At 44.6% G+C, this 17,851-nt stretch overlaps 1 protein-coding gene across 8 annotated transcripts in view; it reads left to right on the top strand.

Moving 5' to 3' along the window:
• LOC144119452 (uncharacterized) overlaps nucleotides 1-17,851 on the top strand; it is an 816,664-nt gene that overhangs the window by 101,098 nt on the left and 697,715 nt on the right. For all 8 annotated transcript variants that reach the window (XR_013312371.1, XM_077652055.1, XM_077652062.1 and 5 more), the window contains exon 2: nucleotides 11,225-11,315. Coding sequence is in view for 7 of the 8 variants with exons in the window: in XM_077652055.1 (XP_077508181.1) it covers nucleotides 11,225-11,315 (91 nt within the window). In the remaining variant the exon portion in view is untranslated. The remainder of the gene's footprint in view (nucleotides 1-11,224; nucleotides 11,316-17,851) is intronic.

Genomic DNA, 17,851 nt, shown 5'->3' with positions numbered 1-17,851 from the left:
AAGAACTGCGCGCCACGTCACACATCAGATAAGAATGCGCGGAATTAACCATCCGTGCAGCACTCAGTGACACCGGCCGGCAGCCTGTTCCATTCATTGATCGTCCGTGGAAAGTACTAGGCTTTGTAAATGTCTGTCTTACATTTAATCACTCGGATCTTCCACTGATGATCAAGTCGTCTAGAAAAAAAGTGAGGTTGAAGCAGGTACCGGTCTTTGTCAATGCTCTACCTTCCAAAATAGATGCGATGCATGATTTGCAACCTCAAGTGTTTCCTACGGTTAGCTAAAGATCCTCAACCAAGGAGGTTTTTAAGAGACATGACACTAGTTGCGAATTTGTAATTATTGGACACAAATCTCGCAGCATTATTCTGGACGCGCTCGAGCATGTCACATAAGTAAGCAAACTGGGTGTCCCATACAGGGCAGGCATATTCAAGAATTGGTCGTATGTAAGTGAAATCAGAGTTCATCTCCCGAGTGGCTTAGCAAGTCAATGCCATCAACGAATCACAGATTACTTAGGCATTCTCCATGAACTCTTATCCCCAACTGTTTCGAAATCCAGGCCACTGGATACCTCCAGTAAAGAGGCGGTCAAAAGCATTGATGAGATCGTGTCTCCCTGCCTGAGACCCTTTAATATTGGAATTTTACCGCTGACCTTACGGAGGACTAAGGAAGCTGCGCAGTCGTTCTATGGATATCATCCAGTATTTTCACATAGGGCTCTTCTACACCTTGATTCCGCCTGCATGACTGTTGAAATTTCCATTGCATGATATGGAAAGTTTGTTTTTGAGGAAACGAAATGGCGCAGTAATTGTCTCACATATCTTGGTGGACACCCGAACCACGCCGTAAGGGAAGGGACTGAGTCAATAAAGACTATAGTTGTAGTCAATAAAGGCTATATAGAGGGGCTGGTTGTCTTCTGCGCATTTCACTATCACCTAACTGATAGTAGGAACCAGAGATTGTTAGCACCCTCCGCTGCGCCATAGTTCTGACCGCTGCTTTGGTCACTTGCGCCTCAGCGGCTCGATACTGAGGTCCAAGGGTTAAGTTCTTTGTTCATAGAAGATTGTGGCCAAGTGATGGCGAAATCCTGGGTGGCGAAATCCTGTTCTGGAGAGGGAGTGCATGGTGGGTTGTGATCAGCGAGATCTTGCCGCACACCAAGCCTGGTCATGCAATTCCATCGACACGCGCTGTTTTTTATTTAGAATGCTCTGGAGAATTGAGCGGCACAGAGATTCGAACCCCGGTACTATTGCACGCGAGGATGATGCTGTGTGCCTACGTCATCGCTGCCTCTGATACTATACAATAACACAATAACGGAGGTAGCTTGAAAGTGGTGAAGAGGGAACTAGGCATAGGTAAAGGCCTGATGTATGCGTTAAGAGACAAAGAGGACAATGACATTTGCAATATGGATTATATAGTTAAAGTAGCCAAAGAGTTCTACACAAATCTATGCTGCAGCCAATGTAATCAGAGCCTTAATGGGATGGACGGTAGCGCACATCAATGCGTCATCCCGCCAGTAACGAAAGAGGAAGTAAAGAAAGCCTTAGGAGCAAAGCAATAGGAAAAAGCGGCTGGTGAGGTTCAGGTAACAGCAGATCTACTGAAAGACGGTGGAGAAATTGTGTTAGAAAAACTAGCCACCCTCTACAAGCAATGTGTTATGACATCTACTGTACCAGTACCCTGTGGAGTGCGTCCCACAAGCCATGTGTGACCAAGGGACTGAGAAGATCTCAGGCGACCCTTCTACATCGAATACGCACGGCCTCTGCTCGCACTCCTGCATGGATGCTTAAGACCGGCATAGCATCATTTCCGCTCTGCTCTTTATGTGGTGTGTGCGGGGACATCGAACATTATATTATGTACTGCCCAGAGTACAACGCGGAAAGGCATGTGATGTTTGCTTCCTTCAAGAAGACAGGAACCCGTCACAACACAGTGCAGGACATTGTCTACCCGAGTGGAAACCAGACATGCAGAAGGGAGGCTGCACGCCTTCTTTTAACATTTCTGCAGAACACGGATCTTGTTTTTAAATGGTGACAGCAGGAACGGACTATGGCCTACTGTGGTTGAATGTGTGCGTAGATGGTGTCTTCCGGAGTGGACTGCTTTATACTGTGCGTGAATGTGTGTATGGAGTGTGGCACTACAATGGCCTATGTTCTACTGTGACTGAATATGTGCCTAGATGGTGACTTCTGGAGTGGATTGTGATGTGAACTGTGTGGATTGATTGTGTGCATAGATGGTGACTGCGGGAGAGAATGTGTGCTATTATAAGAGACTGTGCGCTTAGCGGGGTAGATGCGGCATTGTTAATATCGAAGGGACGCTGCGGTGGAGCAATTGCCGGCAGATAAAGCAAGGCTAACCCCACCTGTAGCATTCAACACCTAAACCTCAACCACCTCAGAAGCTCCGAAGAAAGCAAACATAACCTTAATTCATAAGGAAGGAGACGCCAAGGACTTGAAAAATTACAGACCGATCAGCTTAATCCGTTGCCTACAAGGCCAGGGCAACCTTAGACTTTAATCATCCAAATTATTAGGCAGGCTTTCCTAAAAGAATAATCCTCCATAAATCATGTTGACACTATCAATCAGGTGATAGAGAAATACGCAGAATATAATCGACCCCTTCATTTATTACGGGAAAGCATTCGACACAGTGGAAACCTCAGCAGTCATACAGGCATTGCGAAATCAGGGTGTAGATCAATAATATATAGAAACTGCACAGCTACCATACTCCTCCATAAAGGCAGCAATAAAATTCCAATAAGGAAGGGCGTCAGGCAAGGATACACGATCTCGCCTGAATTGGGAACAGTTGGGAATAAGGGTAAATGGAGAATACTTAAATAACCCGAGATTCGCTGATGACATTGCCTTGATGAGTCACTCAGGAGGTGAACTGCAAATCATGATCAATGAGTTAGACAGGCAGAGCAGCATGCTGGGTCTAAAATTAACATGCAGAAAACCAACATAATGTTCAACAGTTTACCAAGAGAACAGCAGTTCACAATTGGAAGCGAGCTGCTGGAAGTGGTAAAGGAATACATTTACTTAAGGCAGGCAGTTACAGCTGATACGTATCTTGAGAGAGAAATAACTAGAGGGATAAGAATGGGGTGGAGCGCATATGGCAGGTTCTCTCATATCATGAATAACAGTTTACCAATATCCCTCAAGAGAAAAGTGTACAACAATTGTATTTTACCGGTTCTCACCTACGGGGCAGAAACTTTGAGGATAGGGAAAAGGGTTCAGCTTAAGTTAAGGACAACGCAGCGCGCCATGAAAAGAAAAATGATCGTTGTAACGGTAACAGACCGGAAGCGGGCAAAGTGGGTGCGGAAAAACGCGGGTTATTGACAACCTAGACGAAATCAAGAGGAAGAAATGGGCTTGGGTAGGGCATGTAATGCGAAGGCAAGATAACCGCTGGTCCTTAAGGGTAACGGAGTGGATTCCAAGAGAAAGTAAGCGTAGAAGGGGTCAGCAGAAGGTTAGGTGGGCGGATGAGATTAAGAGGTTCGCTGGCATAGCGTGGGCGCAGCTGGCAAAGCACAGGGTTAGTTGGAGGGACATGGGGGAGGCCTTTTCCCTGCAGTGGGTGTCGTCAGGCTGATGATGATGATGATATATCATACTATATATTACATAATTATAATTTAAGAGGCATTGTTGCTCAGCAGAACATAGGTCGCTTTGCAAAGGTCGCAAAGGTTCGGGCTGTCAGCGAGCTTCACATCTCTGGATCGTCGCCGTCTTTCACACACACAGTGAGCGAGCGTGGCTGCTACGCTGGAATAAAGTTATATAAGATAGCTTTAATATTTCTTCTAGTTTTCTAAAATTACCTCTTTGCAAGGCGTTAGTTCGTACTAAGCTGAAATATGCTGCACTTGTCCGGGACCCTAGTAAAGAGGCGTTCATCTATCAACTGGAATTGTCCAGAGCAGGGCGTCTCGTTTGAGTCTTTCAAAATGTCACCGCAACTCCAACGTCACCACCTTTTTGAGTGCCTCAGCTGAGATGTAAGGCAATTCCTAAATTTCATAAATTCTTTTCTCTCCTGGAAGAGCAACAGCTTCTGAACCTCTTCCAGCGTATGCTGCAAGCAATCCCATGTGAGAAAAAGTTCACATATCCAGCTGCATTGTTGGTATAGAAATCATAGCTTACCAGCTGGAAACCAACGATTCTAGCGGGAAACTAACGATTCCAGCAGGAATGACAACTATTTCAAGCTGGGTTGTTGAACCGCAAACCATGTCCAGCTGGAACGGGTCTTGCTTCCAGCAGGAAAATTTCCAGTTGGAGTAGCTCCCTGTAGATGATATGTTCACACATCGGGCAGCGGTGGCGGTGGCACGTTGCTGCACAAGAGTGATCTTCAGTTCCTTCGCTGCTGTCCGTCTGCAAGGATTTCCGTATCACGCGCGATCTGCATTCTGCTGGCTTCGTTGACGCACCGTGTGCGGCTGCCTATCGTGCTGTCATCACGTGAAGATACGCCCCTTCCTTCTGGCTATAAGGCTGCGCAAGTCGTCGAGAGCCTTCACACATCGGGCAGCGGTGGCGGTGGCACGTTGTTGCACAAGAGTGCTCAAACAACTGTTTTGAATTTGCAGTTCCTTCGCTGCTGTCCGTCTGCAAGGATTTCCGTATCACGCGCGATCTGCATTCTGCTGGCTTCGTTGACGCACCGTGTGCGGCTGCCTATCGTGCTGTCATCACGTGAAAATACGCCCCTTCCTTCTGGCTATAAGGCTGCGCAAGTCGTCGAGAACTTTCACACATCGGGCAGCGGTGGCGGTGGCACGTTGTTGCACAAGAGTGCTCAAACAACTGTTTTCAATTTGCAGGTTAGTTGTCTTTTCTTACTGTTGTTAAGCTGCCAGTGCATACTGCCGCCACTGCTGCCACTGCTGCCCATGGTCTAGTGTCTTGCTTGCAATGTCATCTGAAAAGTTTGATCCTTGTTCTGCATGCTACGAAGACAATATAGATGGTGAAGAATTTATGACTTGTGCGGATTGCTGTCAAAGGTTTCATATAGGGAAGTGTGCAGGGGTTGGGGAGCGGAGTTTCAAAGCAAAAAAATGCTGAATTAAGAAAAGCCTTGAAATGCTTGACATGTCGATCTTCGGCGTCTCGCAGTCAGGATAGCAGCAGTAATGCATCTTCTGCTGTCCTATGCAAACAGCTTGCTGAGATTAGTAAGGCTTTGGCAAATCTCACGGCCAAAGTGGATGATCTGACATCCTTGAAGGAAACCGTTTCAAGCATTGAAATGTCTGTACAACATATGTCTGACACGTATGACAAATTGCTCGAAGTATCTAATAGGCATGACAAGGAAATCGAGCTCCTGCGTAAGAGAGTTGACGACATTGAGGCAAACCAGGACGGGCAGCAAATTCGAAAACTGCGTCAGGAATTGTACGATCTGAGCCAGTACGGTAGGCGGCAAAACATGGAAATACATGGAATACCTGTGACAGATGGTGAAGATTTACTGAGCAAAGTAAACAGCCTTGCTGTGAAGCTTGACTTGCCCACACTTGTTGCAAAGGACATTGAAGGGCTACACCGCCTTCCATCTCAACCAGACAAGGTGCCTGTGGTTTTGATCCGTTTTGCCAACCGATCCACAAAAACAGACTGGATTTCAAAGCGCAAAGAATGCGAAGATGACATTCGATTCTTTGATAACCTGGCGGCTTCTAGCAGGAATTTACTGTGGCTCGCTAAAATGAAGGCTAAGGAAATGAAGTACGCTTTCGTCTGGTCTAAGGAAGGAAAGATCTACGCTCGAAAGCAACCTGGTGCACGAGCCATCAGGATCGCTTGTGAGGAGGACATTTATAAGATGGTTTAATCACTGTTGCTGCGAGTCTGCGTAGTACGCCTGCTCAACAATGGCTTATTTTACTGCCGAGTCATTCACCGACTTTCTAAAGGACGGTGCTTACAATCCTCGCAACACACTATCTCTTTACCACTTGAACTGTCAAAGCCTAAAAAATAAATCAGAAGAAGTAGAAGCTGAATTAACTAAACTGAACTTTAATTTTGACCTTATTGCCTTCACTGAAACATGGTTTACCTCAAATGCAGATGTCAGCGAGTTTCCTGGTTACAAACCCATTTCAGTATTTCGAGATGAAAAACGTGGTGGTGGTGTATCTTTATATGTGCAAAATTATTTGTGCTTTGAGGTCTTGTCGGATTATTCACTTGTTTGTACTGATTTTGAAACTGTCTGCATTGTTTTTCATAGAGTTGCTATTATGGTTGTGTATCGCCCCCCTCAAGGAAATTCTGACAATTTTTTTCGCTTCATTGATTGTTTTCTGAAGTTTGCAAACCAAAACAACTGGCGTATCATTGTGCTAGGTGACTTCAATATTAACTTTTTGGAGGATAACGCTCTGAAGATTAATTTAAATGAAATAATGCTGTCTAATGGTTGTGACAATACTATTGAATTGCCTACTCGCATATCCTTGCACTCTGAAACATTAATTGATTTGTGCTTCACTAATTTCCCACCTCAGAGTTGCATATCCGGTGTTTTTTTCTTCTGGTATTAGTGATCACTTGCCTTTCTTTTCACTTTTTCCTGATACGACTAAATTGAATAAACCCGTTCACGCTCGTAGAGTTAATGATGAAAAGAGCATCTCCAGATTTTGTCACTTGTTGCTTACAATTAATTGGGTAGATGTATATGGTGAAAATGACTCGTCCCGTGCTTATGATATATTTATTCAGAAGCTGCTTGAATGCTATTACGCCGCGTTCCCAACTCAAACTATAAAAAAACATAGAAAGGCTAGAAAAGAATGGATGACAGGAGCACTTTTGAAACAAATTAAAGAAAAGAACAAAATTTTCTCTCGTGTTTTGGAAACGCGATGCCCGGATGATTTAGTTAAGTTTAAGAAGTTTCGAAATAAATTAAACTCAGATCTAAAGAAAGCTAAATCTTTTTTCTATATTAATAAGTTTTCGTCAATCTTACACAATCCTAAATTACTTTGGCAAGGTATTAACGTTATTATAGGGAACAGGAAGAATTGTCTTCCCTCTGAGCTGAAAGTCAATGGGGTGAATTATGCTAGAGTTTCACTTGCCAATATGCTGAATGAACACTTTTTAGCTGCCGGAGCATACCGACCTTCTGCTAGCTGTCATTCAACCCGGACTGTCGACTCATACTTACCCTCTTGCAGTACTGAATCTATATTTTTGTCCCCTACTTCAGTGGATGAAGTTATTTCTATCATTAATTCATTTAGGAACACCTGCTCACCTGGAGATGACGAAGTTGCTGCTTTTCCTATCAAATGTGCTGTAAATATTATTGCTGGCCCTCTTACGCATATTTGTAACAGAATGCTACTTTCTGGTGTATTCCTAGCAAATTAAAAGTCGCGCGCGTTACCGTTTTATTCAAAGGAGGCAACAAAAATGACCCAAATAATTACCGTCCTATTTCGGTATTGCCACTGTTTTCGAAGTTAGCTGAGCGTGTACTCTATAGGCGACTAAACAATTTCTTACAAGCTAAACATCTTATCTGCCCCCAACAGTATGGCTTTCAGGCCGGTAAATCAACAGAATCTGCTCTGTTAGATATTAAAAACTCTATAATTAACAATTTTGAAGCTAAGCTTTTTTCTGTTGGAATTTTTCTTGACCTACGCAAAGCTTTCGATTCTGTGCAACATACAATACTGCTCCATATATTAAAGACTTACGGGATCCGTGGAGTGGCAAATTCACTTTTGGAAAGTTATCTAACTGCACGGATACAGTACACTAAGATTCATGATGTAAAATCCAGTTTTGGTGTGATAAAATTCGGTGTCCCTCAGGGTTCAATTTTGGGACCACTTTTATTTATTCTCTATATTAATGACATTGTAAACATTCCATTAACTCCTAATATCATGATGTATGCCGACGATACTAATGTCTTTTTTTCCGGCTCCAGTCTCCAAGTAATTGAACACCAATGTAATGCCTGGCTTGAGGAGTTAGCGGTTTGGCTCTATGTTAATCAACTTCAATTAAACGTAAACAAAACAAAGTTTATGCTCTTCCATCCAAAAAACAAACCATTAAATCATCACATCAAACTATTTTTTAATGACTTTAACATCGAGCAAGTTCATAGTTGCCGGTTCCTTGGTGTGTTTTTTCGTAGCGATTTGGGTTGGAGTGATCATATAAACTACATTAGACTAAAAATGACCAGATCTATTTATGCTATTTATCGTGTTAGACATCTCCTCCCATTACAAGTTAAAAAACAGTTATATTTTGCCCTTGTTCATTCTCACCTGGTGTATTGCAACCTAGTCTGGGGTACATGCAACAAAACTGATTCATACAAATTGCTTTCTCTCCAGAAAAGAGCTCTACGTTTATTAAGTTCAAGTTCATCTGTTGAAGCAAATCTTTTTGAAACATTTCGTGTTCGCAATTTCTTTAATTCATACAATTTTAGTTTGGCTCTTCATATTTTTTATAAAGTCAAGCATGACTTTAGCTCTTTTTCTAATACTTATAATTCAAGAAACGTTGCGTATGGTCTACGTTCCGTTGCCCTATCTACTGCAAGACCCAGAACAAATTATGGTAAACAAACAACCGATTATCAAATTATAACATTGTGTAATGCCTACCAGTATCTTACTCAGATTGCTTTAGAAAGTTATAGTGTGTCTGTATTCAAGAAAAAACTGACGATTCTTTCCCCCCCCCCCCCCGGTTAAATTTCAGCTAATTCTGTATACGTAGTTTTTTTTTTTTTGAGTGTGTGTTCGTGTTCTGTTTCCTTTATTATTTTTTTGAATGTGCATATTATGAAATGTTTCGTTTATTGGTAATTGATATTTATTATTGTCTATCATTAACTATTTTCTATTGTGATCATGTTTGCTCATTGTTTTTTATCTTTTGTCCATTCGGCCCCCGTTTTCCATGATGTGTGATCGGGGTGTAGGCCTTGTCAGGAGGTATGCTTGGTCTACCTCCTTTAGCCTCACCTCGAGGGCATATTGTATATAATATGGCCAAATAAACATACTACTACATACTACTACTTCTAGCTGGAAAATATCCCTCCAGCTGAAAAAAGTGCTTTTCCAATTAAATATGTACCCCTCACGGAAGTCTGCAGAGACCCATTTTCATCTTGAACGGCTAAACACATAGTTGTGTGAAAGCATGTCAAGAGATCACAAAAGTGGATCTAATAGGCTACATAGCTGTTGCTTCAGCAACAGTCACCTTATGTGCTAAGGTGCGAAGCTGTTCAGTAAGCTTCGATTGAGCGAATGCATGTTATTACTGCATGCAGACTAGTCCCATGTGCAGCTCGCCTCATTCTATTTCTGTTTCCTTTTTACACTTAAAGAAAGCGCAAGATAGAAACCTAAATAGGCGACATCGTGGAGCGGAGCGGAAAATCAGTGTTCAGAGATCTCTTATATGAAACAGGGTACACTGTGCTAGCTCGCACTCATAAATCATTAGCCTCTTTGTGGTTGTTGTGCTCGGAAAATCAGTGTTCAGAGATCTCTTATATGAAACAGGGTACACTGTGCTAGCTCGCACTCATAAATCATTAGCCTCTTTGTGGTTGTTGTGCTCGCGTGGTATAAGCCGCAGACGTCACACTGGCTGGATCCCAAAAGCTGTTCCCAAATGATTTGGGGTCGCAAAAAAGGGTGCGGCTCATGCACCCACGATCTATGTACAAACGTTAGCGCCAAATAAGACACATTCACAAGAAAGGTGGACAAGACAACGCGCTTCTTCAACGCGCTTCATACGAAGCGCGTTGTCTTGTCCACCGTTCTTGTGAATGTGTCTTATTTGGCGCTAACGTTTGGACATAAAACTATGAACCAACTAGCCCAGCAACAAGTGTTACTTGATGCACCCACGACTTCATACGAAATTCCTCGACCTTGCCTGGACACAGTACCTGAGCTCTATTTTTCACGCATGCGCAAAGTTATCGCGAGTGCTGCACGAGTGCACAACTGGAAGCCAGGATGCTTACCACCTGAAGAGCAGCTTCATGTCGATGAGAAATTGCTGCGCACACCAGGGGATCCCGGCGACTGTCCGATGCTGACAGCCCGATGCGTTGCAGCCGAACTGCTCCCTTGTCCCCTTGCTCGCTTGTCTCGCCAGTCCTGAAATTAACATCCAAACACACATCAAGACAGGTCCACTTAGACGAAAATCGAAGCAGCAGCAGCTTGTGAGCAGACGGATTTTTCTCCCCGCCGGAAGCGCCGCAGTACCTGAAAATACGCCTGGGATTCTCACCTCCGTTCATGTATATAGATATATATATATATATACATGAACGGAGGTGAGAATCCCAGGCGTATTTTCAGGTACTGCGGCGCTTCCGGCGGGGAGAAAAATCCGTCTGCTCACAAGCTGCTGCTGCTTCGATTTTCGTCTAAGTGGACCTGTCTTGATGTGTGTTTGGATGTTAATATATATATATATATATATATATATATATATATATATATATATATATATATATATATATATATATATATATATATATATATATATATATATATATATATATATATATATATATATGTATGTATGTATGTATGTATGTGTGTGTGTGTGTGTGTGTGTGTGTGTGTGTGTGCGTGTGTGTGTGTGTGTGTGTGTGTTTGTGTGTGTAATACGATAAGTAACCAATAAATTTTTTTTGCAAGGAACATTAGCACTGCGTTACAGATGAATTACTGCAAGAATTACGAGTGACGTCAGTGTGCATGGCTGATGATAAGGGTCGCATAGGGCGGCTAAAATTGATGTCGCCCGAGTCCGCTGCGACCGGCAAGTTTCTAACGTATAAGTTTTCTAAGATTTCTAACGTTTAAGTTTCACGCAGAATATGGCTGGAATGCTCGCAAACTGCACGAAAAAAAGGATCCGTCACAAGGGTTTGGAAGGTGAATAAAATTTTAGAAGGTCGCGACGTGACACCGACGTTATCAGGACATGTGAGTATATGAGAAAAAAATATTGGCGTAATAAGTCGGCAATCGAATCTTAGGTCTCGAGTCAGACTTTAGTCGGGTTATTAAAGGGCGGCTCTGTGCTTCGCTTCCCAGATCTGCCGTGTACTGGCCACGGTCGCCTGCGTGGTGCTACTCGCCTCCTACGGGCAAGAAAGTGGCTCCGAGCAAGGAGGCACAGCGAGATGTGAGTACTGCTTGGCTGTTTGGGAGCGACAACTCGGAAGTAGTTTGGGAGTGACATGTCGGAAGTAGAGCAAGCAAGCACACACTTAAGCAGCTGTGCTTACTGGGTCATGCGATGGCACAGGACCGTCGTCCCGTAGAATATCCAAAAGGCATGATTCAGTAGAGTGGAGAGCTGGGCGAGTCGGTACATGATAGCAGAAAGGAGACCAGCGCATGGGACGGAGACACAGAACAGGAACACAGGACGACGCTGGACTATCGACTGCATTTATTTAAGAAATGATCACATTTATGCCCTTCAATAATAAACCACGCTTTCGCACACATGACAGATTTACAAGAAAAGGTAGATTTGAAGCATCACAGACAACCACGAGGACTGCAATCATTGTGCAACACGTCTACGTCCTTTTAAAATGCCGCACGGAAGCTTTTAAAACTGCGGTTCCCGATGCGCTACCCTTGTTTGACCGGTGTTAGCAACCCATTTCACTGGCATCAAAATACCGGAATGCAATTCAATGAGATTTCTTGACTTACGGCTTCATTTTTCGGCCACACATACCTGCTGGAGAACTACTTTGGTTTGGCCTATTTGGTGCATAGCTTTTTTGATGAAGTCAGGACGGCGCGAAAACAAGGACAAAAGAGGCACACGAACACTACAGGACAGGCGCATGTAGTGTTCGTGTGCCTCTTTTGTCCTTGTTGTTTTCGCGCCGTCCTGTCTTCATCAAAAATACCTGGTGGGCCTACGAGCCGCGAGGTAAAAAGCCACTCCTTTCATTTGCGTCTGCCCATACCAAGTTAGTAAAGCGAGGCATTATCAGCCTGTGCCTTCGCAACGCCCTTCAGAAATCCTGTGATCATCTGCTTCAAGAAAGTCTTCACAAACAGATAGGGCAGGCGCCCTTGCAGCGTGCTACCCCTTGCAGCTCCTGACAGCTGCAGCCGAATGCCTGAATAAGAAACGCCATGAACAACACCCACCAGCTCCCAATGGAAACGACCGCAAAAAGGTTGTCGTTGTACCCTACCTGCACAACGTTAGCCATTGCCTGAAAAATGTTGCTAAGGGTAGCTGGCAATGCGTTTGAGCGGTGGCTTGAGCCTTGGTATTTCTGTGTTTTAGCAGCCAGCCTTCCTCGTTTTTGGTTTTTTGGTTTTAACAGACTTCTTAACCCTTTTGGCCCCTTTTAAGCTTCAGATTTGCTGAATGTATTTTCCTTTTTGCGTTGGGTCCTCTACACCGCAACATTTTTATCTTTTTTACTATCGTTTCCATCAGTTTTAAACACTCAAAACCCCTTTTGCGCCATACTTTCGCATCTTGTTTAATCCTTCATCCGTTTCTTCTTAGTTTGCGTGACGGCCCTCTACACCGCACAGCTATTGTCGGTTTTATCGTCTTCATCCATCCGTCATTCTCAGCTTCAGGTTTTTATTAACTTTATTATTTGACGTGACTATCCACTGTTTTCTTGTGACCGCGCTTGCCTCAATGTACCGCCCCCTTACGTATTTGAACTGATGATTGATCGTGCACTGTGAAATTTACTCTTCCTTTAGTCACCTGTGCCACCCAGATAGTGTACTGCATACCTTTATCCTGCGGAAATATTTACATTGGGCAGACTGGCCGCTGTCTTAACACCCGGCTCAGAGAACATGAAAGGTCGCTTTCCATAGATGACGGGGCGAATTTTCCTAAACATTGCAGGAAGCGCAAGTACACTCCGCTCTTCAAGAAGACTACATTTTTTTGGAATTTTCCTAAACATTGCAGGAAGCGCAAGTGCACTCCGCTCTTCAAGAAGACTACATTTTTTGGACATGGTAAAACCCGAGAGTCAACGCGAAATTCTAGAGGCATACCATAATGTTAAACAAGCGGATCGATGAGTAAATGACACGACGGTTAGTCTATTAGATAAAGAAATTCGATTTTTGAACTGCTTAACGTAAATGTGTTGCACAATGATTTCGGTCCTGATGGTTGTTTGTGATACTGCAATCTACCTTTTCTTGTAAATCTGTCATGTGTGCACAAGCGTGTCTTGATACTGAAGGGTATAAATGTGATCGTTTCTGAAATAAATGCAGTCCATAGTCCAGCGTCGTCCTGTGTTCCGGTTCTGTGTCTCCGTCCTTTGCTCTGGTTTTCTTTCTGCTATCCAAAGGAATGCACATTGTTGCTCGCAGAAGCTGGGAAATCTCTACCACATAGGGCGACGCCGGATTTGCGTGCTCGGTTATTAAATTGATAAATACAAGGTGTGCATAAGTCCGGAGTAGTATAATGTATCGAAAGCAAAGAAAGACGACACTTTCAAAGAGATTTGTGAGAAAATGTGAACGGTTTCTTCTAATAATTTACAGCACCCAGAAGATTCTGTACTGATACGGTCAGCAAGCCAAGCCACGATCATTAACGAAAAGGAGACCAGATGTGGGGAATATCACAGCGCTACCTGTTGCTGACACGGCTAAAATGGTTTCAACAATGCTTTCCAGCTTCGTCTTTTTTGCTGTTTAAAGAAGTAACAGCGAAGGAGCATGGCCCTCTTTGTTGGAAGAAACAATCTTTGATAAAATGCCAGAACCTAACACGCGAAATAGTGGAATTCGCCGAGATTGCAATGCTCAAAGGCGATTTCGCCAGCGCGCTCCGTTTCTCTTTTGGGCAAGGAGATTGCATCCCTCTCTGGTTTTATCTAATTCTAACCTTGATTTTATTGGCATATTTTGCATGCCTCTACTTGCGTATTTAGCCGTTTTAGGCTTTTCGCCCCTTGTCATCTGCCATTCGTCATACTCTTTTTGTCGTGTTGTTAGCTCCCACTTTTGCATGTTTAAGAAATACTCACTTTACTTTTTATTTTTGTTTTTCTTCATTCATTCACCCTCAAAACTTTCTCATGCCTTTTTGTCATGCTCGTTTCTTCGTTAGAGATCTAATGTGTAAAGAGTAAAAAGAGGAAGTGAGAGAAAATTGTTTCGGCCATTCTAGCCGTGTTAGCTACTTGGCTGTTGTAGTGCTGTGTTATTTCTTACTTCATTTGACTTTTTGTTAGTTATCGTGGCTTGCCTTCCTGAGTATCACTTGTTCTACTTCTTGATTTCTTACCTTTGCCCTTTCACAATGTGTTTACACTTTCTTTTGTGTAACCCCAGGCGGCGTGTTGTTTCCAGCAGTAAGTAGGCGTATGTTGTAACGGTGAAGATGAAGGTGGTGGGCGCCGCGTGAAACGCGAAAAAAAGGCTCGAAGCAGAGAGAGCAGAAAGAAGAGCTGCCTGGGGGATTTTCGCCACTGCTCCGTGTTTGGTGACGGTGGACCGATGCCGCTCACCCGCGCCCAGAGTCGAGCGCCGGACGCGGCCGCCAGCCGAGTTCTACAACCGGCTGGTGTAGCGCACGGTGCCGATAGCCCCGGCCGTTCTGACGGCTTTGATCTATCCCGGACCTTCGAGCGCCTCGCGGTTGGACATGTTCGCAACCCGGCGGACTGCACGCCTCGGGCAGGTTGGCGCGCTCCAGCGAGAGGTCCGCGGCCTAGTGCGGGCGACTTGAGCCTCGTGAGACCTTCGTGTGCTATTGCCGACTCCGCGCGCACTCCACAGCTGACCATAGTGTGCACGGCGTCCTTTCCGGCCTGTCCGTGGGGCGGCTGGCTTTTTCCACGTATTTGCGCACATTCAATGGCAGCGTCTCGTGGCAGGATTACCGCATCGGCCTGGACACAATCGCAGTAGCGAGTGGGTGGAGTGAGCAACCGAAGGCCAAGGTGCTCCTCGCCAAGCTGCGGGGCCGAACAACAGAGCTGCTCCAGAACGTGCCCCGTGACAATCTGGGTGGTACCCACCCTGTTTTGTCGGGCCTTCTCGCAGACCACTACGGAGCGGGTGGTGCCAGAAAGCGGGGGTGGTAGTCAGTTTGGCGGCACTGAAATTACGAGCTCACGGAACTTCCTGTGGCCAAGGATGGCTTAGCTAGGTTTCTAACCTCGGTCATAGCCTACATCTGTCGCTGCTGACGGCGGCCAAGCATGCCTTCGTCTTTTTTCGTGACCTCGCTTCAAAGTACCGATGTTGCGTCGATCTGTGTCCGGTTTGTGCACAGTGTCGACGGCTACCGACGTAACTCTACCACCAGCAGCGGCGACGCGTGCGTGGTCAGATTGCGAGCCAGGTGACAACGGACGTGCTGTTTGAGCCCATCCAGTGCTCAGCCCCAGCCCGCGACATGTCCTCATCTCGGAGCCTTCTGTCTGCGGTCAAAGGAGAGGCTCACGTATTTTTGCTCAACCTTAGCAGTCAGCCTCTAGTGATGACTTCCGGGCCCGAAATGAGCCGAGTGTCCGTTCTGCGCCCTGCCTCGCCAGATGCATCTTCAAGCCAGTGGCTTCGGTTCCCCACTCTCCAGCACCAGCAGTCATACCAAGGGAGTCTGAATTTTGGCCCCAACCTGAGAACCGCGGAGCTTGCCTCACTGCACGCTCTGCTGCAAGGACACCACAGTTGTTTAACAAGGTGATGTTTCGGGCTAGTGGGTATGCGTTATGATCCATAGCGCAGCAACAAAACAGGGGACAAACACATGCGCTAAACTTCCACTAAGGCTTTATTTGGTGCACACGGAATTTATACATGAAGAAAAGAACGATACCTGTTAGATTAGACAAGATAATTTGTCAACAAAAGCTTAAAAAAGCACATGCAACACATTTCACCGGTTGGCATACTGCCCCGAGTCCAAAAATGCCATATCTTTCTTTGTCAGCGACAATGACGGACTGCTGTTGCAGCTTTCAGGTGCAGCTCTTTCGATTGCGACAGCCTCGATAATTTCCCTTGTTAATCTATCCGCATTTCTGCCAATCACCTCGCATTCTTCAAAACCAGGCTTGCATTTATGAGCACGGCAGTGCCGTGCCAATTTGCTGGAACCGCCATCCCTAACTTCCCTATGGTGCTCACTTAACCGCTCATTAAGGCATCTGCCTGACTGCCCAATGTACGCCTTGCCGCATGAAAGCGGGATACTGTAGACTAGTTCCTCAGTGCACTGCACGAAATGATTTCTATGTCGAATCGTGCAAATATTCTGAAGCCTGCTGTCGGAACAGGTGGCCTTGCAAATGCGGGACAATTTTTCTGGTTTAGACATATACACCTTCACTCTCACTTTTTGTGCTACCTTCTTAAGGGAGTGTGACAGCTTGTGGATATATGGCTCCACCACTAACTTGCTGCCCCCTTCCCCATCAGTTCCAGTCTTCTTTACCTTTTCCTGCTGATCCAAGCTCTCAGCGACCGAAACTAATAAGTGTCTCGGGAATCCTGCGGCTCTGATGCGGTTCACATGCTTATAAAAACTACTTTTCATCAAGCATGCGCAGGACTTGCTAACTGCATTTGAAAAGCACGTTTTCACGACCCCTCGCTTGGCCAGCCTCGTATGCGCAGACGAAAAGGGTGATAGTGGCTTCTCAGCTCTGGGCTCATACATCCAACAAACCTGCTGTCCAGTAACAAGCTTTAGGTCAAGAAACCGAATAGTGCCCTCAACCGGAAGCACATGGGTGACCTTCAGAGGGTGCAGACACTCAGAAAATTTAGAAATAGCGGTTGCGGCTGTTACAGAAACATCTCTATGGCTCTTACGAAGCACCACTACGTAGTCATCAACAAATCTAAGCGTCCGAATGAAAATAGCAACATCCAGTTTATTTTGCAGTCGTCTGTATAAACTAGCAAGGTAGAGGTCACTGAGCGCTGTAGCAATGCACGAGCCGATGCATACTCCATCTTTATGCAGAAATACCTCCTGATTCCGGCTAACAAAGGTCGACTTCAGATACAGAGGCAATAAACTCAAGAACCCGTCAACAGACACACCTGATTCATTCTGAAAAGCAACAGCACCAACGAGATGAATGAAGTCTTCGATACATCCTAAAAGCTGCTGATTTGGCAGAGAAGAATATAGATCCTCCACATCTATTGAAAACATTCCACATCTTGCTCAAGTTCTTTTAGAAACAAAAGCACTTGTTCTGAGCTTCTAATCAGAAAAGGACCATCAATCCTCACAAGTTTGAGGTGTCGTTGCAGAAATAGCCCTACCTCCTTCTGCCACGTGCGTCGTTCAGATATGATGACGCGGAACGGTGCTTCAGGCTTGTCCGCCTTCTGTAGTTAGATACATCATTTTTATCACCTTTTTATATAAGGCTATCACATGGGCGACTAGCATTCTTGTAGGAAAAACAGCTGCAGAAATGCAGAGATTAAAAATATGTGCTAGAATGGGGCTGATTATACCTATTACATAAGGGCCTTATTTTTATACCGTCAGCATCAACATTATGAGAATTATTTAAACTAAAAAAAAAGAGAACACCTCATTTGCATCTTTTCGCTCAAAAAATATTGTGCTAGAATTTTCCTGCCTTGAAGTCTTGTATGATGTCTGTTTTTTAGCAAAATCTGTCAACCAAGTAGTTATTAAAAATATTTACCACTTCGTCTCCT

This window comes from Amblyomma americanum, chromosome 2, assembly GCF_052857255.1.
Source record: "Amblyomma americanum isolate KBUSLIRL-KWMA chromosome 2, ASM5285725v1, whole genome shotgun sequence".
Lineage (NCBI taxonomy): Eukaryota > Metazoa > Arthropoda > Arachnida > Ixodida > Ixodidae > Amblyomma > Amblyomma americanum.
This window is presented reverse-complemented; position numbering and strand designations above follow the sequence as displayed.